At 45.3% G+C, this 22,462-nt stretch overlaps 1 protein-coding gene across 1 annotated transcript in view; it reads left to right on the top strand.

The window, feature by feature from the left end:
• The first annotated feature begins 11,611 nt into the window (after positions 1-11,611).
• The window catches only part of RHEB (Ras homolog, mTORC1 binding), a 41,858-nt gene continuing 31,007 nt past the window's right edge, over positions 11,612-22,462 (top strand). Inside the window, exon 1 of the mRNA XM_059172298.1 lies at positions 11,612-11,803. Within this exon, the coding sequence (XP_059028281.1) occupies positions 11,752-11,803 (52 nt within the window). The 5' untranslated portion in view covers positions 11,612-11,751. The remainder of the gene's footprint in view (positions 11,804-22,462) is intronic.

The following is a 22,462-nucleotide window of genomic DNA, read 5'->3' as shown; positions in this document are numbered from 1 at the left end:
TATAATTAGCCAGGGAACTCCTGCCCTAATCTGCTCAGTTGAGTGGGAAATAAAACTGTCCATACAGACACAATGTATTAATACAGTGAACTTTATCTAATATTAGCTGGCAAGTTACTGATAAGCTTCTATGTCTCAGCAAACACTGAGATAAAGTTATACTCTGAATCAGAATGGGATATTTCTGTTTATTTCAGTTTAGAATTGGGATGGGATATTTAGAATTAGAATGGGATATTTCAGTTTAGAATTCATGTATTGCTAAGCTAAGTTCTATAAGGTAATCCACTGTCGAACCAGGGCACACAGCTTATTCCCTAAATTATCTGGTTTAAATATTTTTACCATTCAGTGTATGATATACTGAATGACAAATTTTCTTGAACCACTGACAGTTGACTAATTTTATGCTTGCATTAATCTTAAAAAATTTTAATCCCCATGGAAGGAAATTAACAGCCAAATTTTCTTATGCACAATAAATTCAAGCTGGCTTCTTTCTTGTAGTTTATCGGGGCACATAGCCAGTTTTTTTTTTTTTTTTTTTTTTTTAAACATCTAACCCCTATTGTAAGTTTCCTGTTTGACCCTGACCTTGGTCATGCTCACATCCGACTAACAAAGGAGACTTATGAACCAAGCCTGGCTTTGCCCAGTTCAGGGAAGACCTGTGCTCTACACACTGAGATCAGACTGCTTTCTTCCCCCAGCCAAGAGCTGCCTCCAAGGCTGGTTGGTTCCTCTCCAGCTGGCTGTTCCTCTCTTCTCTTAACTAAGGCAGTTGATTTTCTTTTTTTCTGGGCTACCTCCTTCAAGGTCAAGCAGTGAGAGCCCTCCCAGCTTTATTGGTTCTGGGACGGGTACCCTTCTAGTTCAGGGAAGCATTTGATACTCCTTTCATGTTTGTGTTTTGGTTGAGTTGCTTTAATTTCAAAAGATTTATCCAGTTAATCTTCCCTCCATTAAAACCAAAGGAAAATTGGCTTCTCCTTAGAAATGAAATCTTTAACCAAAACCACATATTAAGAACAAGTAACAAGAAATAAACTACTATTATGAAATAATTCAGGGAGAAGTCAATGTCACAGAATAACTGGAAAACAAGATTAAGAGGAAACTTCGTATTCAATGTCCTATCATACACTGTATGTCACACTGAGGACAGAATCAAGCATTTAATCCAATCCCAGCAAAGAGGGAAGGTGAGGGGAAGGGACAAGATAACACACCAAGCCGTCCCCCACAGTTAGATCACTGCAGGTCTGGGAGGCACGAGAAGGTAAGGTAGTTTACCCAAGGCTATGCACACTTCAGGAGGCAGAGCAGGAATTCAAACCCAGGGCACTCATTCGAAACTGAAGTCCTTCCCTTGGTGCTCAGCATTTCTCGAGAAATGGCATACCAGACAACATTTCTCTTTTTTTGTAATGATTTTAAGATGTAGCAATCTCTTGCTGAAGTCTGAGAATCTAATCCAATTGTATCTTATCAAATAAACACCACACTTATTGGTGAAATTTGGGCTGCGTACCCCCTAAATCAAAGACAAGATAAGGATATCCATTCTCACCCCTTCTATTCAACATTATAGTGTAACAAGGCAAGAAAATTATATTGAAAGCACACAAAATGACATGTTACAAGTAACTACCTTATCACCCCTGCAGAAAAACCAATAAACTCTATGAAAAATCTACTGAAACTAATAAGTTTAGCAGTTTTAGGATAAGAGATCAATAATCAGAAATCATTGTATTTCTGTGTACTAGCAAGAAGCAATCAAAAATTGAAAACGTTCTGGGGCACCTGGGTGGCTCAGTGGGTAAAGCCTCTCCCTTCGGCTCAGGTCATGGTCTCAGGGTCTTGGCATCGAGCCCCGCATCGGGCTCTCTGCTCAGCAGGGAGCCTGCTTTCTCCCCCTCTCTGCCTGCCTCTCTGCCTACTTGTGATCTCTCTCTCTGTCAAATAAATAAATAAAATCATTTTTTAAAAAATTGAAAATGTTTTAATCCCATTTATAACAGTATCAAAATACAAAATACTTATACTTTATAACAGATATTTATAGCCTGTACAGTGAAAAATACTAAATATTGCTGGGAAATTAATGGAGACCTAAGTAGAGTGAGGTCCCTTACTGTAATGGAAAAACTCAGATCTTCCTTTCTGAGTAGAGGAAAATCCAGTTCTCTACTGTGTTTCTCTCTTGTGAGTTTCCTTTACTGTTCATACAGGACACTTCTGATACTTCTGGTCACCAAAATGTGTGATGTTTCTCCCCCAAAACCAGCAAACCATTCTTGGTGGTGAGTCCAAGAAGCCAATTCAATTCTGATGCTATCTGCCTGGAGAGAGCACCAGGCTAAGGGCTCGATCCCACAGGACTGCCCCACCCTCACCCAGATGCCAACTGTAGGTCCATGTTGTGACCTGTGCTTCTGACTCAGCGGCTATAAATCAGATATTCCCACAACCATCTCTTTGGGTTCAATTAGTTTGCTAGAACAGCTCACAGAACTCAAGGAAATGCATTTACCAGTTTATTAAAGGACACTTAAAGGACGCAGATTAACAACCCAATAGAAAAGGTGCATAGGACAAGGTATGAGGGAAGGGGTGTCACTCTCCCAGCACCTCCACAAGTTCACCAATCCAGAAGCTCTCTGACCCAGTACTACTGGATTTTACAGAGGCCTCCCTACATAGGCATGATCAATTATTAACTCCATTTCCAGTGCCTCTCCCCTTCTGAAGAAGATGGGTGGGGAGGGCTGAAAATTCCAAGCTTCTGATCATGGATTGGTCTTTCTAGGGCCCACGCAGAGTCTCCTCATTAGAACAAAAGGTACTCTTCTCACCTTAGAAATTTATGAGGGTTTTAGGAACCCTGTGTCAGGGATGGAGTCAAAGACAAATATTAGGACAAGAAATGCTCCTCCTAATTCTTTAAGATTTTGTTTATTTATTTGACAGAGAAAGACACAGTGACAGAGAAAGACACAAGCAGGGGGAGTGGAAGAGAGTAAAGCAGGCTTCCCGCAGAGCAGGGAGCCCGATACGGGGCTTGATCCCAGTACTCTGGGATCATAACCTGAACCAAAGGCAGACACTTATTGACTGAGCAGGTACCCCTGCTCCTAATGTTTTTACTTAGTAAGTTAAAAGTATTTTATGAGTTCTGTGCCAGGAACCAAAGCATGCATGCATATATATATATATATATATATTTTTTTTTTTTCTATTATCTCATGCTTATGCATGGGTCAGAAGACTCAATGTTGCTAAAATGTGATTCCTCCCCAAACTGATTTATAGATTCAAAACCATGCCAATCAAAATCCCAGCAGGACTTTTTGTAGAAAGTGACAAGTGGATTCTAAAATTCATATGAAAATGCAAAGGACTAGATTAAACCACTTTGAAAAGGAAGAACAAGTTTGGAGGGATAAAATGACCAGATTTCAAGATTATAAAGCTACAATAATCAAGACAGTATAGTGTTGATGTAAAGACAGAAAAATACATCAATGGAACAAAAGAGTGTCCAGAAATAGCCTCACACATATATGCGCAACTGAATTTTGACAAAGATACAAAGACAATTCAGTGGAGAAAGGGAAGTCTTTTCAACAGTTGGTGCTGGAACAATTGGATATTCATGTGGGAAAAAAAAAGAACTTTGCTCCATACATTTTGCCATATACAAGTATTAAAATAAAGCTCATTCTCAGAATCCAAAATTTTTACATCATCCATAATGTCCACTACAAAAAGTATTAGATGTGAGAACTAAACAACCTATAATCAAGAGAAAAGTCACTCAATAAAAGCAGACCTGTGAATGCTCCAGATGCTACAGTTAGCGGATTTAAAAATAATAATAAGTTTGTTAACCTAGAGAAAATAAGGGTATATGGGGTAGAGAGAAGAGAATTTCAGGAGAAAAGAGAAACTACAAAAGAGAATAAAAGGCAAATCGTAAAAAAGAAAAATGTTACCCAATTTTTTAAAAATCACTAAATTAGGAAGGGGGGTGAAATACAGAAAAAAACAGAGGCTCAATGACTGGCAGAAAGCTATCAAAGCATCTAACATGTGTGAAACTGGAGTCTCAAAGTAAAAGGACAGAGTATGGGACAGAAAAACTATTTAAAGAAATATTGACTGGGAAGTTTTCTAAATCAGATCAAAAATAGTTCAGTAAATTTTACACAGCACAAAGGCAAAGAAAACTACACACAAACACATCATAAACTCTGAACACCAAAAATAAAGAGAAAATATAAAATTTTGTACTCTTAGGGTGCCTGGATGGCTCATTTGGTTAAGCATCTTCCTTCAGGTCAGGTCATGATCCCAGGGTCCTGCGACTGAGCCCCGTGTTGGGCTCTCTGCTGAGCTGGGAGGCCCCTTCTGCCTCTCCCTCTGCCCCTCTCCCCTGCCCATGCTCACTCTCAAATTTAAAAAATCTTTAAAAAGAAATAAACAAAATTTTAGCCTTAAAAGCAGGTATTACATTGAGGAAATAACAAAATAATCACTGATTTCTCACTAGAGAAAATTGGAAGGCAGAAGAAAATGGAACAACTTTAAAGTACTAAAACACACACATACACAAAACACATACTGTCCACCTAAAATTTTAAATTCAGCAAAAAAGTGTTCAAAAAATGAAAGGAAGTAAAAGGATAAATGAGAAGACCTCTACAGTGATGGGACAGCTCTGTATTTTGACTGTGGTTTTGGTTACACAAATCTACACATGTAATAAAGTTGAATAGAACTACACACACACAAGTGCTTGTTAAACTGGTAAAAATCGGAATAAGATCTATGGAGTCTATCAATTTCAATTTCTTGGTTTTGATATTGTAGTAGGTTTATGTAAGATATTACTACTGTAAGACATTACTATTGATACACTGCCCTGTACTATTTTTAAAACTACAAGTTAATCTATATTTCATTTTTTTTAAGATTTTATTTTATTTGTCAGAGAGAGAGAAAGCTCAAGCAGGGGGAGCAGCAGGAAGAGGGAGACGCAGACTCCCCACTAAGCAGGGAGCCTGACATGGGGCTAGATCCCAGGACCATGACCTGAGCTGAAGGCTGACAGTTAACCAACTGAGCCACCCAGCATCCCATCTATCATTATCTCAAAGAAAAAGTTAAAGAAATGAAATAAAGAGGAGCGCCTGGGTGCCTCAGTGGGTCAAAGCCTCTGCCTTTGGCTCAGGTCATGATCCCAGGGTCCTGGGATCAAGCCCCACATAGGGCTCTCTGCTCAGCAGGGAGCCTGATTCCTCCTCTCTCTGCCTGCCTCTCTGCCTATTTGTGATCTCTGTCTGTCAAATAAATAAAATCTTTTTTTTTTTTAATGAAATAAAGACAATTTTCTGATAAATAAATGTTGAGTTTGTTGCCAGGAAACTCCAGGAAATGCCAAAGGAAATTCTCCAAGTAGAAGAAAACTAGGGTAAAGCCTAACTTCCCAGTTTGTGAGGGCTGTACACAGTAATTTCCTTTCAAAGAAGGCAGTGTGTAGGAAGGAAAAAAAGGTATAAAAATCTGACAAGAGCTACCTCAGCCAGGAGATCAAGGTCAATATCAACAGTGATAAGCCCTATTGATAGCATATACCCTTGACGGGATGTGATGGAAATGGCGTTTCACCTCTGTGGTCTTCCTCCCAAACCCAAATTTCCAGTCTAAACCTGAGAAAAATAGACAAATATCAATCTACAAAACATCTGGGCAGCACTCCTCAAAACTGTCAAGGTCATCAAAAAACAAGAAAAGTCTGAGGAAACGATCACATCCAGAAGGAGCCTAAGGAGACGTGATGAGTAAACGTTAGTGAGAAGGTGAAACAGAAGGACATTCGGAGAAAACTGAAGAAATCTGAATAAAGTACGGACTTTAGTTACTAATAAAGTAGCAATACTGGTTAATTCTAACATACCACACTGACGTATGATGTTAAGAATGAGGAAACTGGGCCCGACGCATAGGAGAGCTCTCTATACTGTCTTTGCAGAGTTCTCCTATATGTCTAAAACAGTTCTCAAAAATAAAGTTTATTTTTTAAAAACTTGAGACATATAGCAACAAACTGCGTGACATAGGCTTTTTTTAATTTGAATTTCAATAAACGGTTAAAATTATGAATCCTTCATAGACATTGAATAGTCTGGGTATCTAATGGTATTAACAAGGCCTTAACTGGTTTGGATTTAGGTGTAAAAATGGCATGTTTTGTTTTCTAAAGAGTCATCTTTCAAGGAAAATACTGGCCTATTTGTGAATAAAATGGTATGGTGTCTAGGATTTGCTTCCAATGATCCACAGGTGGCTGGGAGAAGCAGGTGTTGTATAGATGAAACAGGATTGTCCGTGATTCAGTAAATACTGACTAGGAAATAGGTTGGGGCTCATTATACCAATCTCTCTAGTTTTACATACCTGCTTGTAATTTTACAAAAAAAAAAAAAAAAGGCAGAAACACTTTATAAAGTCAGCCATAGTGTTTTGGATGCTTGGTTTTCAGACATCTTGCTGTTTGTTAAGGAATACTCACCATATATCATTAGCTAACATCAAGGAGTAATCATACTTAGTCATCCTTAATGATGTCGATGGGAATCTGTATTTTAATATGCTTCTCTTGTCAATTTTGACTTCGGTTATCAGGTTTACCTGCAGTGGAGCTGGCAGAGAGCTCCCACCAGGAGCAGGTGTCAGCTCTGCCATTCTGCTGAGTGTTTACTTATGTTGCACTTTTATTCTCATCACTAATTCATGGTTTCTTTGAAGGAAATCTCTTTGGATCCATGACCAATTTTGTGAGATTTAGTTTAGCAGAATTTAGCAAATGTATTCCGTAATTCCTCAAACCAGACCCCTGAAGAGCACCACATGATCATATGCGGCACACTCCCCGCACCGCCCCCCCACCGGGGCACAACCCCTACCTGCTGTGGGCGTCCCACTAGGTTACCTCTCATACCTGTCACAACACGGCGCCAACCGTCATACAGGCCACGAGGGAGCCCTGGTCCACCCATGTATTACATAGCAGCAAATCGCAATTATTTTTATTTTTTAAAATGTTAAAAAAAAAAAAAAGGGCACCTGATTGGCTCAGCTGGCTAAGCAAGAGCCTTCGGCTTGGGTCATGATCCCAGAGTCCTGGAATTGAGCCCTCCATCGGGCTCCCTGCTCGGTGGGGAGTCTGCTTCTCCCTCTGACCTTCCAACTCTCATGTTCTCTCGTTCCCTCTCATTCTCTCTCTCTCAAATAAATAAATAAAATCTTAAGTAAAATAAAATAAAATGTTAACAAAAAGAGAAATCTTCTTTTTTTCCCTGCACACCAAGTGAAACTCCCCGGATCCCAACATGCTAGGAAAAACCCCACGCTGCGACGTCTTCCCATAGGAGGCAGAAGCAACAGCAAACACGTTCCTCAAACAGTAATTACAACTTTGCGTAGCTTGTGAACACCGTGAGTAAATTCCACATCTAAAACACAGTTGAAGAGCTTATGTAATCCAAGCCTTACTGGCACAAGCCATCACCTGTTTTATTGTCTGGAATTAGCCTCCTGGCTTGCCTCCAGCATCCCCCAGGTGCTGTCACACAGGCTCTGAGGAACAGGTGTTCTGCTCCAGTCATCTTGCCTGGCCACCACCAGGGACCCTTGGGAAACCGGCTCTGCTGGGCACAGCAGCCCATGGCTGGCAAAAGCTCCTACTAGGTGCACTCTGGTGGCTTCGGAGGCTAAGGAGAAGGCCAAGTTCATTCACAGCCCAGCAGAAACCAGATTCAAACTTTTAATGAAACTTTACTGATCTAAGGATAATCAACAGATTTGTTTTCTTTTTTGGATTTTTTCCTTTTAATTTGTTTTCCAAGGCTGCCATGACCAAATGCCAAAGGCTGGGCTTAAAATAGCATAAATGTGCTCTCTTCCGGCTTCTGGGAGCCCCGGGTGCTCCTTGGCTTGTAGCAGCATCACATCAGTCTCTGCCTCTGTCCTCACGTGGCCGTGGGCCTGCATCTGTGCAAGGGTCACCAGTCATAAGGGACACCAGTCATAAGGGAATGCCGCCCACACTACTCCAGTCCAACCTCAGCTTAAACCACACCTCCGACAGCCCTGTTTCCAAGTAAGATCCCATTCTGAGAGTGTTGGGACTGTGGCACACCTTTTTGAAGGACACGTTCCACCTCTCACAGCTGCGAACCATTTACAACTACTGCATAGACCTAAACCTGTCCCCAGATATCCTTGCTGAGCCAACTTCCTCCCAGACTCCTGGCCTACCTCCATGGACCTGAGAAGTCTACTCCACTTCCCGCTTCTGGGGGCAAGCCATGCAACTCCATACCTCAGGGTTTGAGCCAGGCTGATCCCAGGCATCAGAGAGAAAATAATCTTTTCCATCCCAGGGCAGGTCAGGGACTTGCTTTCCCTAGGACTACCTCCCGCTAGGACGCTGAGGACAGGCCTATCAAGATCCTGGTGAGAAAAACCACTCTCTCATCCACAAGACCACACAATGCAATGACCTTGGCGTGTTTCCCCAGATCTGCCCTGTTTGATTTGAATAATACCCTATATGAGACATAACAGATCAGCCTGACAATGGCTTATGCCGTGATTAAGAGTAGCTCTTTTCCAGTCTTCCTTCATCAAATGTATAAAAGCAAAACACCACCACCATCAAAACGCGGTCCTGTCCACTTACACTTAGAGTCACCCTTTCATATGTAAAAAAGTAAAATCATTTCACAAATGTCCTTTTTGCAAAAGCAAGCCCAGCCCCTTTACTCTTTGTCTAAACTAATGGTAGGTAAAAATAAGTTTTATATATTACTACAGGGAATTTTTTTTTTAATGTTGAAGCTAGAAATAAAAAAGTCATTGAACTCAAAAATGCTCACCGAATGTTGTAATTTTCCCACAATAAAGACAAGTTCACGCTTCAAATAATGGCAATTGCCATACCCAGCAATGCTGGCAGTTTAGGCCAGCAGAGGCTTTCCTGGAAAATCTACAGGCTTGGCCTGAGCTCCTCGCTCAAGGGATAGTGGTAATTAGCGGAACCGATCATGCCTGCGCTCTGGAATTTAAATGGAAGAGACAGAACTCTTAGATCCCGGGGAAATGGAATATAGTGGAAGGACACACAGAGGGAAGGCAGCATGCGGAGACCACAAGACAGAGCGGGTCCGAGACCACAATGGAGGTATTGACTGGTGGCAGAAGTTCCAACTACTTAAACAGGTAACAAGTGATCTCAATCAGTAGAACCAAAATTCAGAAGCAAGGACGTTTCTGCTCACCATGCTCCTATAAGGTCTGGCTGCAGTCCGTCACATCTACGTGAATTCAGACCGTCAATCCCAAGTAATTTTAGGGAACCGGAGTCATTTCTTAAACCAAACCAATTCTCCCCATTCTGCAATAACGAACTCTGCAGAATTCCTGGATCTGACCTCCACGACTTGAAGACAGTTGGAACGTTTCTTTAAGGACTCTGTACTTCACGACAGAGCTTCTCAGTCTGGACTCCTGATAGTCCCAGGCTAGGGCAACGCTTTCAAACTCTGAGACAACTCACAGTTAGAAATATGTTTTACAATGGAACTCAGTAGCCAAAACACCTATCACACACTTAAAAATACATACACACACACACACACACACACACCAGAAGTATCATGAAACACTGCAAAACAATACTTACCAATCTGAGCAATCTATTTTCTACTGCGTTCTTCTAGTGAAGGGAATAAAAGGTAACATCTACAAGTCTGATTTCACAACCAACCGAGTCTAGTAGCAGTTCAAAATACTGGGGAAAGAGGCATCCCAGTTCACGGGATAAAAACGATACATTTTCCTGGAGACTCCCATTTTAAGACCTGAAGTTTTTAAATATTTCAACTAAACACAGAGTCGAATGCAAAGACGATGAAGACAAAACGGAATTTCACCGATGTTTCTTAGTTCCAGCTAGCTATCTGGGACTTCAGCGGGTACAGCCCCTAGGATGTGAACACACAGTCTCCCTCTCTTAGGAGCACTTCAGCAAGACGGTGGAAGGATTCTGCCCGAACGCCAGTTTCTAACTCAACAAGGCATATTGGTGGGACAGTCACACCTCTAAGTCTTCACACCCGGGAAACCAATCCTGCCACTCCTCTGTGCTTCCTGGGAAAGGCAAAAGGCTGTGACCAGCAGGTGATTGTCCCAACACCATCAAACAGCCCGAGGACAGTAGGGAACAGTCGTAGCAAGAGTGTCAGCTTCTTTAGCCACCAGCAGGGCAAGAAGGTCCAGCGTAATGCAAGTGTCCCTGGCTGGAAAGGTCCCAACCGCATCCTCCATTCCTCAGGCCTGGCTTCCGCCTTCATTTTCCCTGACCGAGGACTCGAGCGCCGGCATCCCTTCCTCGACTCCAACACCGGTGCCCTTCGCCGGCACCAGCGGAAATAAAGGGGTTGCCCGTGTGCTTTGTGTGACTGTGACCTTCCCGAGAGGTCAGCCCACACCGGCGGGCAAGCCCGGCTGCCTTGACCGCCCCCTGCGAGGACGGCTCTGGAGCCTTCTGGGCCAGCAGCGTCTGGGGTTCGAGGTGGCCTACTCAACTAGCCACGCAGGTGTCGACAGGTAAAGCGGGGTCGACCCGCGCTCGCCATTTCCCGGGAGCTGTGCCGGGTTCGCCTGCGGCAGGGCCGGGACCAGAACCGGGGAGGCGCACACATTTGTAGAGAAAAGTGCAACATTTGGAATTCACGCATATTCCATGCTTCCCAGGGCCTTTCATCCAAGGACGACGCCCAGCAGCCACCTACAACCTCAGTCCTAGACTTACTAACCCTAAAAGAGTGAAGGGGTTAAAAATTTAAAAAAAAAAAAAAACCACCAATGAGGAAGCAACCACCCCATAATCTAGCCTGCAATTGCGACGTGCCTCGCGCCTTTTAAGGGCTCAGTGGGCGCCAGTCCACCAAGCGCTCAACGTTCCGCCAATCACCGCACTCCCCACAGTTTTCCCCGCCCCTCGCCCTGTTCTAACCAATCACTGCGGTGTCGGCTTCTCTCCGCCCCTCCCGCCCGCCCCCAACGCTTTGGAGGTTAGAATCCTTCAAATTTCACTCGCGCTCAACCGCCGGGTCTCAGCCGGAATTTATTTTTAGCTCCGGGCGAGCAGCCCCGCCCTCGGCTCCGCCTCCTAGCCGCCCCCAATCGGAGATGGAGTTTCCGCTGCGTCATCGCGCGGGCGGGCGGGGGCTACCCAATCAGCGCCCGGGAAGAACAGGCGTAACTAAACAGCGGCGGAAGAGGGTGGGAGGGTCATGACGCAGCGAGTTTCAGTCGTGACTTTTCCGGGGGCATCTTGGCGTCCCCTCTATTTCCCCTTAAAGTAAAACGTCGCCCGACGCACCCCCGTGCGTTTCCAGGGCGGGGGTGGCCGCCGCGGCGGGGAGGGCGGTGCTGACGCGAGCCGCGGCGGGGCCGGCGGCGGGGGTCACGTGGGCGTGTTTGGGGGCGGGGCCGCGCGGCGGTTCCGGGCGGTTGGGCGCGCGAGCGAGGAGCCCAGGCAGCCGCGCCCGCCCGCGCCCGCCCGCCCCGCCCCTGGATGCCGCTCTGCCCCGGCGCGGCCGCCGCCGATCGCAGCACAGGAGCCGCCGCCGCCGCCGCGGTTGATGTGGTTGGCCCGGGGCTGAGGAGGCCGCCAAGATGCCGCAGTCCAAGTCCCGGAAGATCGCGATCCTGGGCTACCGGTCTGTGGGTGAGTGGCGGGCGCCGCGCGGCCTCCGCGCCCGGGCCCGGGCCCGGCCTCGCCTGGGCGCCGGGACGCGGCGGCCCGGCCAAGTTTGGGGTCGGCGCGGCCATGTGGCGGCCGCGCGTTTCGTAACCAGCCGCCCGCGGCCGCCACCTCCATTTTGAGCCGAGGCGGCGAGGCCGGGCCCCGCGGGGCGGCGGCGGCGGAGGGCGGCCGGGGCTCGGGAGGACGTGCCTGGGGAGGCCGCGGGCGGACGGCGCGGGGCGGGGTGGCGGGGGCCGCCGAGCCGGCGGACGGGTGCGCTCGCGCCGCACCGCCGCGGGGATCCACCGCACCTGTCTCCTCTCCGCCTTTTCGCGGCGGCCCTTCCGCCCCAGATTAAATCAAGTCCGGGCGATTTTAACAAAGGAAACAGCACCCTGGGCTTTTTCGGTCCGTGGCGAAGTTCGGCGTTTTAAGGAAAACCAGGGACCTAAAGGACGTTTGGGTCCCGAGGGCAAGTTTCCTGCCGGAGGACCCGAAAGAGCCGTCTTCGGAAGCCCCAAGTGGGACGGCGGAGAAGACGAGGTTTCCGATCTCTCGGTGTCCTATTTTCCTTCGGGAAAAATTAAGGTCAGGTACTTGGAACCGGGCTGTTGAAGTCACTCAGAAGTTTGCTGGGCTTTCCCACCCACCCCCGAGGGCGGACACCGACCCGAAACTTGGTGGCGGTGGCCTTTTCGCCGAGCGGGGCGGGGGGAGGGCGGCGGGGTCGCGGGCGGACGGGCTGCGGGAGGACGAGTGAGCAAACGGAACCGTGGAACTTACCCGTGCTTCGGGGCGAGGCTTTATTGTCTGTGACAAGCGGCAGCCGGCGGGAATCGCGCTGACGCCTTCGCGTTGTGTTGAAGAAGTAACTGTCCGAGGAAAATGTGCACTTGGTCCTGGGCGGGGGGTGGGGGTGAAAGCCAAGGTTTGGCGTCGACGGCGAGGGCAGGAGGAGGCGACAATAACCGCCATAGGCAAGCTGGTGACTGCCTGCCACCCATCGGATGAGCTCCCCGACGCCGCTTGCTGGTCTGCTTCCGCACCCCCATTTTCCACGGCCAGCGCCAGGGTCTGTGCTCTTTGACCAAGATCAGCTACAGCGTGCTTACTCATCCTCTTGTTGTCTCCCTCGTCCAAGGGCGGGGGGCGAGGGGTGGAGGGATCATTAGAATGGGGGGCAGTCAGAGGCTGAGAGATGCTCGTGCAGATGGGGGGTGCCAGGAGTCAGAGGGACAACTCTGGGATGATGCAGTGCCAAAGGATGGGTCTGTATGTGGGGGAAGAATGGGAGAGGGCCTTAGCAGCCGCAGCTCCGAAGGAACCATGCATCACACCGAGGCTTTTAAAAATCACTAGCAGTCCACTCCCCAAATGCCCATGTGGAATGGAACCTTTATTGGCAGCCTGAGTCACCCAGCCCTTGCTTCTCCGTTCTCGGTATTTCCCCGGCTTTTTGAAGAGTGGGATGGGGACATACCCTGCCTCTTGAATAAGTTCTGATCAGATACATAGATCCACAGTGCCCATTCGTTGAGGACAGCAGTCTGAAAATTTTACAGGTGACCTCAACCTGTGCTGCCTATTTTCAACCTGAGAGAATGTCCTAAAGATACTGACTTACTCCTTGAAATTCTCCAGATGGTGATTCTGGTCTTCAGTAATAAGCAAGTGTAGTGTTTATTGTGGTTTTGCTAAAGCAGTTCCTCATGTCCAGTTGAAATCCATTCTGTTTGGTCTCCCCATCTAATTCTCATCTCCCTGAAGACCTGGGTGTGACAGGTCAACCCAAAGCCTTCTGATCACAAACATGTCTTTTAAAGTGCTTTTGAAATACTGTGCTTAACTGGCCTGCAGTGAGATACAGTCTAAGTTCTGGTCCCTGTCTCTGTGCCTTCCATATGTCATATTACCATATCCTACTTCAGGTAGTGATGATTAAAGTAAAAGGTATTTTGGAGATTCCCAGCCTTTGCCTTTAATTTTAAAGTTGTTTACCTTTGTTAGGAACCAAGACACTTTGTGGTTTGTGGGTCTTTTGTTTCGCCGGCATCAAAAAAGGAAGTATTTCCCTGATGCTATGTATTAGCCACTCTTGAGAGAATTATTCTGTATTCAGACTTAAAAGAGTTTACAGACATGTTTGCTTCCATGTGATGCTGTACTAGGGAAGTTTAAGTATACGTGTTTCTAGGTGGTGTTATTTTGTGATGTGGAGCTGTTGGGTCATACTAACTGTTGGTAAAGAGTGGTAGAAAAGGGGAGCCTGGCTGACTCTAGAGTGTGCAACTCTTGATCTCAAGAGTTGTGAGTTCCAGGCCCTTGTTGGGTGGAGAGATTACTTAAAAGTAGAATCTTTTTGAAGAAGGTTCAGCTAGGGGCGCCTGGGTGGCTCAGTGGGTTAAAGCCTCTGCCTTTGGCTCTGGTCATGATCCTAGGGTTCTGGGATCAAGCCCCGCATCGGGCTCTCTGCTCAGCAGGGCGCCTGCTTCCCCCTCTCTCTCTGCCTCTCTGCCTACTTGTGATCTGTGTCTGTCAAATATATAAATAAAATCTTAAAAAAAAAAAAAAAAGAAAAGAAAAAGGTTCAGCTAGAAACCACACTTTTCTTAGAATGTTCTCTTGATTAAGTATCTTAATGCCAGTTTGACTAGTAGGGTACTTGTCATTGTGACTTTGTCATCTCACAAACTTTATTGTTAAAAGTTTGCTTTCAGCTAAAACTATTTAATGCTATGATTGTTTTACTTCGCTTTCAAATTTTGCATTTTTAAAAAAAAATTGATAAAATTACCACTGAGGAATGTATGATTCTCAGGCAATTTAATACAATCCTTTTTCCTGAAGTACATTTCCTGTTATTTACAATGTTAAGCTTCTAAGGACACGTCACCTACAACGCAGACTGGCTTTCTGGGAGTGCTTTGTATTGTTTTGGTGGTGGCAAATGTTCCGCACTCCCTTACGTCCATTGTTTCTAGTACAAACAAGTAGTCCTATGATAGGAGGTAACTAAACTTAAGTTTGAAATGTAGTATCCGGTAACAATCCTTAAGTAAAATCTAGTACCCCCTTCGCTGGAATCTTCTGCAGAGAGCTTTGATAATCTACTTTCCCATCAGACTCTAATCAGAAATTTTTTGTCCCGTAAAAGTCTCTGAGGTTAACAAAAGGGACAGGATCACAGGAAGGTGAAAGATCATAAAAGAGAAAATGAAACAGTGCTGTGGTTTGGTAAAAGACCATTCAGAAGTAACTCAAATTATGACCTTGTCAAAATGTTTTAGGTAGTAAAGAAGGTGCACCTTTCAGTTGGATACTTCATAGGGAGAAATATCATTAAATTTGTTCCCGATAAAATACAATCCGGTTTTATTCTGATTTACTGTCTTTTTAAATTACCCTATCCTTTCCTGACACATTTCATTGAGAATGCTGAAAGTAGAACATTCTTTGCCATATATGAAATCCTCTAGCACATGAAGTTGTGTGTTCAAGCCCTCTTTAATACTTTGGCTGTGCACCTGTGGGCAGGGTAGTCCCATAGTGGCCACCTCGTACTGAAGCTTGAAATGAACTCTCTTTGGGGGGCGTTCATTTGTTCTGTACGAGAGGACAGTCAGAGCTTGCATTTGTGATTATGATATTTCAGTGTGGAATGTTATTTTGGTGTCGATATGGGTTATATCTATCCGTAATAACCTTCATCTGTGTGGGTTATATCTATCTGTAATAACCTTCATCACCCCGAAAAGAAACTCTGTACCTGTTGACTGCCCCGCTCACCCCTAACCCTGGCATCCATTAGCCTGCGTTCTCTTTCTATGAATTTTCCTATTTTGAATATTTCATATAAATGACGTAAATGGTCTTTTGTGACGAGCCTTTTTAATTTAACATGAGTATTTTCAAGGTTCATCCATATTCTGCATATACCAGTAATTCTCTTTTGTTGCCAAGCAATTCTCTGTTATTTGAATATGTCGCATTTGTCAGGTGATGGACATGTGGTTGTTTCTACATCTTGGCTATTATGAATAATGGTGTATGATCATTCCTGTATAAATTTTTGTGTAGACATATGTTTCCATTTCTCTTGGGTATATTCCTCGGAGTAGAATTGCTGGGTCATATTTTTTTTTAATATTTTATTCATTTGAGAGAGAGAGAGAGCATGCGCACAAGTTGGGGGGGGGTCAGTGGAAGGGGGAGAAGGAGAAGCAGACTGCCCACTAAGTAGGGAGCCCAGCGTGGAACTCTGTCCCAGGACCCCAAGATCATGACCCAAGGTGAAGTCAGACACTTAACTAAGTGAGCCACCGGGTGCCCTTGTGTGTAACGTTTTGAGGAGCTGCTAAAACTGTTCACAGCAGCCACACCGTTTTACATTCCCGCCAATTGAACGTTGGTTTCAGTTTCTTTACATCCTCATCAACACTTGTAGTTGTCTTTTTTTTTTTATTTTAGTCGTGCTTCTGGGTGTGAAGTGGTAGCACATGAGATTTGCATATGATTTCTCCCATTCTGTGGGGCTGTCTTTTCACTTCCCTGTTGATGTGCTTTGAAGCCAAAGTTTTCAATTTTGACAAAGTCTGGTTATTTTTTCTTTGGTGACTTGTGCTTTTGGTGTCATGTCTAAAAAACCATTGCCTCACCAAGGCCATGGAGATTTACTACTATGTTTTTTTCTAAGTGTTTTTATCATTTTAACTTGGACATATTTGATCTATGATCCCCTCAGAGTTAATTTTTGTATAAGGTAGGAGATGGGGGTATGACTTTATTCTTTTACGTGGGGATGTCATGTTGTCCCGGCACCTTTTATTTATTTTTTTTTAAAGATTTTATTTATTTATTTGAACAGACAGAGATCACAAGTAGGCAAAGAGGCAGGCAGAGAGAGAGGAGGAAGCAGGCTCCCCGCTAAGCAGAGAGCCCGATGCGGGACTCGATCCCAGGACCCTGAGATCATGACCTGAGCCGAAGGCAGAGTCCTTAACCCACTGAGCCACCCAGGCACCCCCGGCACCTTTTATTAAAGACTTATTGAATTATCTTGACATCTGTGTCAAAAACTAAGGGACCATAAATGTTAGAGTTTATTTTTGGATTCTGTTCCTTTGACCTGTATGTCTGTCCTTATGCAAGTATCACACTGTCTTGATTCCTGTGGTTTGGTAGGAGACTTCAAGATAGGGACATGCCAGTCTCTATACTTTAGTCTTTTTCAAGATTGTTTTGGCTGTTATGAATCCCTTGCATTTCCGTATGAGTACTTAGGTCTAGATTGTCAACTTCTGCCAAACACACACACACACACACACGGACAAACCCACTAGGATTTTGACAGGATGTTTTATAGTTTTGTAATTATCTTTAAATGTTTGATTTTGAAACCAGCTGAATCCTCATATCTGCTTCTAAATTCATTCCACTGCAACATGTTATTGTAATGCAGTATGTGAGAGAACACCAACCTCGCATAGATATCTAATAGGGAAAGAGAGGAGTATTTTTTCTTTTTTTTAAGATGTTATTTATTAGAGGGGCGCCTGGGTGGCTCAGTGGGTTAAGCCTTCAGCTCAGGTCATGATCCCAGGGTCCTGGGATGGAGCCCCTCAGCACGGAGCCTGCTTCCCCCTCTTTCTCTCCCTGCCTCTCTGCCTACTTGTGATCTCTCTATCTCTGTGTCAAATAAATAAATAAAATCCTTTTTTCTTTTTTCTTTTTTTTAAGATTTTATTTATTAGAGCTCGCGAGCAAGGGGAAGGTCAAAGGGAGAGGGAGAAGCAGACTCCCCACTGAGTGCGGACCCTGATGTGGGGCTCAATCCCGTGACCCCAAGATCACCACCCAAGGGAAGTCAGGTGCTTACCTAACTGAGCTATGCAGGCGCCCCAGCAGTATTTTAACACCTTTTTCAGATAATTGTTTATATTCTTTGCTGCTCACCAGAACTCCGTAGGTGTTGGTAGTAGTGTCCCCACCATAGGTGGTCAGTTGCAGTAGCCCCTGAAATCATGTGGAAGAATTCTCTATTGTTACATTGAATTCCATCACTTATTTTGCACTTTGCATGGATCATCTACCCATGACTTTGATTTTGTAAGGTCATATCTTGGTTATTTCGAAAAGAATGGTTTACTATTACACAGATCCTTCCACATTTTGATACATTTCAACATACAAACTTTTTTTTTTTTTAAGATTTTACTTATTTGAAAGAAAGAGCGTGTGCGAGTGAACCAAGGGAGGGGCAGTGGGAGAGAGAGACTCTCAAGCAGACACCCATGAGCAGAGCCTGACCCTACTGGGGACTCAATCCCACCACCCCAAGATCGTGACCTGAGCCGAAACCAGGAGTCGGGTGCTTCACTAACTGAGCCACCCAGGCGCCCCAACATACAAACTTTTTAATCACATTTTTTTAAAAAGATTTTATTCATTTGACAGACGGAGATCACAAGTAGGCAGAAAGGCAGGCAGAGAGAGAGGAGGAAGCAGGCTCCTCGCAGAGCGGAGAGCCCGATGTGGGGCTCGATCCCAGGACCCTGAGATCATGACCTGAGCTGAAGGCAGAGGCTTTGACCCACTGAGCCACCCAGGTGCCCCTTAATCACATTTTTTAATACCACCATCAATCTCCTTAGGGAAAAAATGTAAATATTGGGAAGCTTTAAGCTCACCATGAGTGATGCAGATTCTCCAAAGTTCGAATTTCCTCCTGAGGGTTTGAATGGGATCATCGGCAAAGTGCTGCCACTTGTACTTGAAGTGACAGTCTCCTTTCTTTCATTTCAAGAAGACGCCTGCCGAATGCAAACTATTTGAAATAATGATCGTTTATTGGCCATTTTTGCAAATAAAAGTGATGGTCTGTGATAAAAGTGGCTGTTTTCAGATCACTTCACAAACATGGCACACGTGCTTTGCTTCGAGACGACTGTCGCGCTCCGGTATGCGGCAGCGCCCTATATGTGCATCCTGTTTGGTCACACGGTATTGAAAAAGCGTGCTTAAGGGTCAAGACAAAATTAATTGTTTTTACTGCCTCCTCAAGGACACTGTTAAATGAAGACAGTTTGGTGTTTTCACGGCAGGTGCATGGTCGTGGAGAGAACAGTGCTTTCCCACAACCGTGCACAGCCACAGTCTGGATTCGTGCGGAGGGCCCTTGTACCACGTGGACGTGGTGGCAAAGGCTAATAATATCTTGGTAAGGCAGTGGAAATAGTTTTGACCTCATGAGCCCCCTGGAAAGGGCTCAAGGGACCCCCAGAGTGTCTCTGGCTCCACTTGGAGACTCACTGAACCACGGGACGCAGAACCTGGCCAGACCGCTCGCTGTGCCTGTGCAGAATTGAGTCAAGAGTGGCTGCATCGCAGATGCTGCCCAAGGAGTGTGGTCACCACAGGCTTAGACGACCCTTCTAGAAGAAGCCCTGTCACCTGGTAGGAGAGAGAGATGGTGAGGCAGAAAAGAACGTGCATGCTTGGGAACTGAAGGAGGCAGGGGAGCTAGCGGAGAATGTTGGGGAACCAGGAAATGAAGTTGGAGGTGGTCAGGGGCCGTGGGTGAGGCAGGGCCTTGCAGGAAGTTCAAGAGGCGGTTCCTTCGGAGCATAAGCAGTGGGTTACTAGAGTATGGGGAGACTTGGGGTACCTGAAGCCAGTGGACGTGGCCTCCGATTGTGGTGCAGTTTGGGGTGAGTGTTGTTTTTTGATCTGGTAATGATGAGGCTCCCAGAGATTAATAAAAACTTGCCATGGATGGCAGCATATCAGGACCTATCTGTGAGTAATGCAGTTTTCCCATACAAGCACGAGAATTAGGGTGTGGGGTGGGGATCTGAGTACCAACAAGATTATCACAAAATCAGAAACGGCCGATTCTACCTGTGATTATGAAGTTGGTAATACCCAACACTTTTCTTACTTGAGGGTCTAAAATAAGGCATTGACAACTTCAGTATTGCCCATGGGTAAATTGTACTTGGTTATTGGAGTAAGTCAGAACTGAACTTGGACATGATTGTGCAGGTTAAACCATTTTCAGGTCTTGAGTGATCACCCTTGGGAGAACCTTTATTCTTAGTTCTAGAACTATTTATCATGAAGTACCAAAGTAATAAGCCTGGAGTGATATAGTGCAAACTCGTGAGGGCCTTCATCATTAATTACTTGCTGGATTTAGAAATATAATTTAATATCAAACACAGAGGTCCTGGAATACTGTTTTAGTATTTCAATATTCTTTTTTTTTTTTTTAAGATTTTATTTATTTATTGACAGAGAGCAATCACAAGTAGGCAGAGAGGCAGGCAGAGAGGGGGAAGCAGGCTCCTTGCTGAGCAGGGAGCTAGATGCAAGGCTCAATCCCAGGATCCTGAGATCGTGTCCTGAGCTGAATGAAGGCAGAGGCTTAACCCACTGAGCCACCCAGGCACCCCCAGTATTTCAATATTCTTAAGTGTATATTGGGCCTCTGATTAAAAAAGAGTTCCATATAGGACATTGGAATTTGAAGACTAAATTGAGATTAATTTAGAACAGAAGCACTAGAAGCAGAAATCTGGCACTTTGAGGGCAAGGGAAGGCAGGGCAGTTTGAAGACCCTAATAAAAGCATGTCCTTTTTTGGTAGGTGTCCCTCTTACCTCCCTGTCCCCTCTCCCTCATTTCTCTTTTTGTTGTGCTTATTCGTTTGCAGAAAGACTCCTCAGGGACTTTTGAAACGGAAATTGGTGTTTTAACAAGATATGTGATCCTACTTCTGGCAAGATCAAAAGTTGATTGTTGTGTCAGGGTAAATAATTTGTGCACGTGGAGATGAAATACCAGCTCTTACAGTTAATATAGTTTGATGAAATGAAAATGCTTTTCTAGGACTTCTATTTGATATAAATGCATCCAGCTGACATTTTGCTGGTTTTCAAATCTAAATCACATTCAGAATTTATTTTAAAGAGAATATTTTTAAATATAGGTTCTTCTTCTTCTTCTTCTTCTTCTTCTTCTTCTTCTTCTTTTTTTTTAAGATTTTACTGATCTAGGGAGTCTGGGTGGCTCAGTTGGTCAAGCAACTGCTTTGGCTCAGATCATGATCCTGGAGTCCCAGGATCGAGTCCCATATGGGGCTCCCTGCTCAGCAGGAAGTGTGCTTCTCCCTCTGACCTCTCCCCTGTTGCGCTTTCTCTCTCTCTAATAAATAAAATCTTTTAAAAAAAAAAAATTTATTGGTATATGGGGGGGCAGTTTGAGCAAGAGTTTAAGAACAGAAGGAGGGAGAAGCAGACTCCCTGCTGAGCGGGGCGGCTGGATGTGGGACGTCATCCCAGGATTCTGGGATCATGACCTGAGCAGACGGCAGCTGCTTAACCACCTGAGCCACCCAGGTGCCCTGGTTCTTTTTATTCTTGTTCATGACTTGTATAGGTGCCTGAGTAAAAAACTAAGTGGCAAAATTCAACCACGGTGGCTAACCTCAAGAGGAGGAAGGCTTAAGATGACCTTGGCACACTGGACTCACCAAGGTCAAATGTGACTCTTTGTGACTGGAGGGTAAGTGGGAAAACACTGGAATCTCTGGTCCCCATGCTAGACAGGAGTTATACGTTGTAGGGTGACTCTCTCGCCAGGCTTATGTGGCCTTGAGTATCCCGGCAGGGGTGGGCCGGGCGGACGCCGGACTCTGGAGACCTGAGTGCTCTGCGAACGAAGTTTGGACTGGAATGTTACTGAGACGGCTATGGAGGAAAGGACAACCTGAAATGTCAAGTCATGAGGCGCCTGAGCTCTGTGGTCGGTTGAGCAGCCAACTCTTGGTTGCAGCTCAGGTCATGATGCCGGGGTCCTGGGTTTGAGCCCCACATCCGGCTCTGCACTCATTATGGAGTCTGCTTCAGGATTCTCTCTCTCTCTCTCTCTCTCCCTCATCTCAGCCCCCATCCCAGCTCATGTACACATACTCTCTCAAATAAATCTTTAAAAGAAAGAAGTCTAAAGTCTTATGTTTGTGTTTCAGAAAAGGTCCCCTGAGTGCCTGCAGGTTGAGGACCCGGGTCCATTTTCCCAGCATGTTAGTTACCCAGCATGTTAGTTACCCAGCACTCCTTCGGACCGGCCAGTAGAGCGGTCTCTTCAGTCCTGGGTGTCACGTGTTGGGGAGCAGTGCCAGCTTAGAGGAGTGCTTCTTGGAGGTCGTGAGCTTTCCCTGAAATCACAGGCATATTTTCTGGGGAAGGAGTTAGCATCTGTCAGCTACCCAAAGGGCTTCATTCCCCCGAAAGATTGAGTTGCTAGAATGACGGGTTTGAGGGGACACTGTGGATTCAGTGTAATGTTACTTAGGTGATCATTAGATGTTCAAATCAGTCCCTACCATGTGCCAGACACAGTGTACTTAGCCACAGAGGCAGAGACAGTCCTGCTTCCTGCCCTCAGGGAGCTTCGTCTGGGGAGGGAGGCCCGGGAGACAGTACTGCTACTACTACTAATAGTTTTTAAAGCATTAGTGGTATGGGGCGCCCTTAAACACCGTGAGGTGCGTACTATTAGGATGGTGAAGATGATGCCTGTTTTGCAGATGAGGAGATGAACGACAAAAAGTTTAAATGGATTTGCCCAAGGTCAACAGTGAAGT

The sequence above is a fragment of the Mustela lutreola genome, chromosome 4, assembly GCF_030435805.1.
Source record: "Mustela lutreola isolate mMusLut2 chromosome 4, mMusLut2.pri, whole genome shotgun sequence".
Lineage (NCBI taxonomy): Eukaryota > Metazoa > Chordata > Mammalia > Carnivora > Mustelidae > Mustela > Mustela lutreola.
The sequence above is the reverse complement of the archived record's forward strand: the minus strand, read 5'-3'. Positions and strand labels throughout refer to the sequence as shown.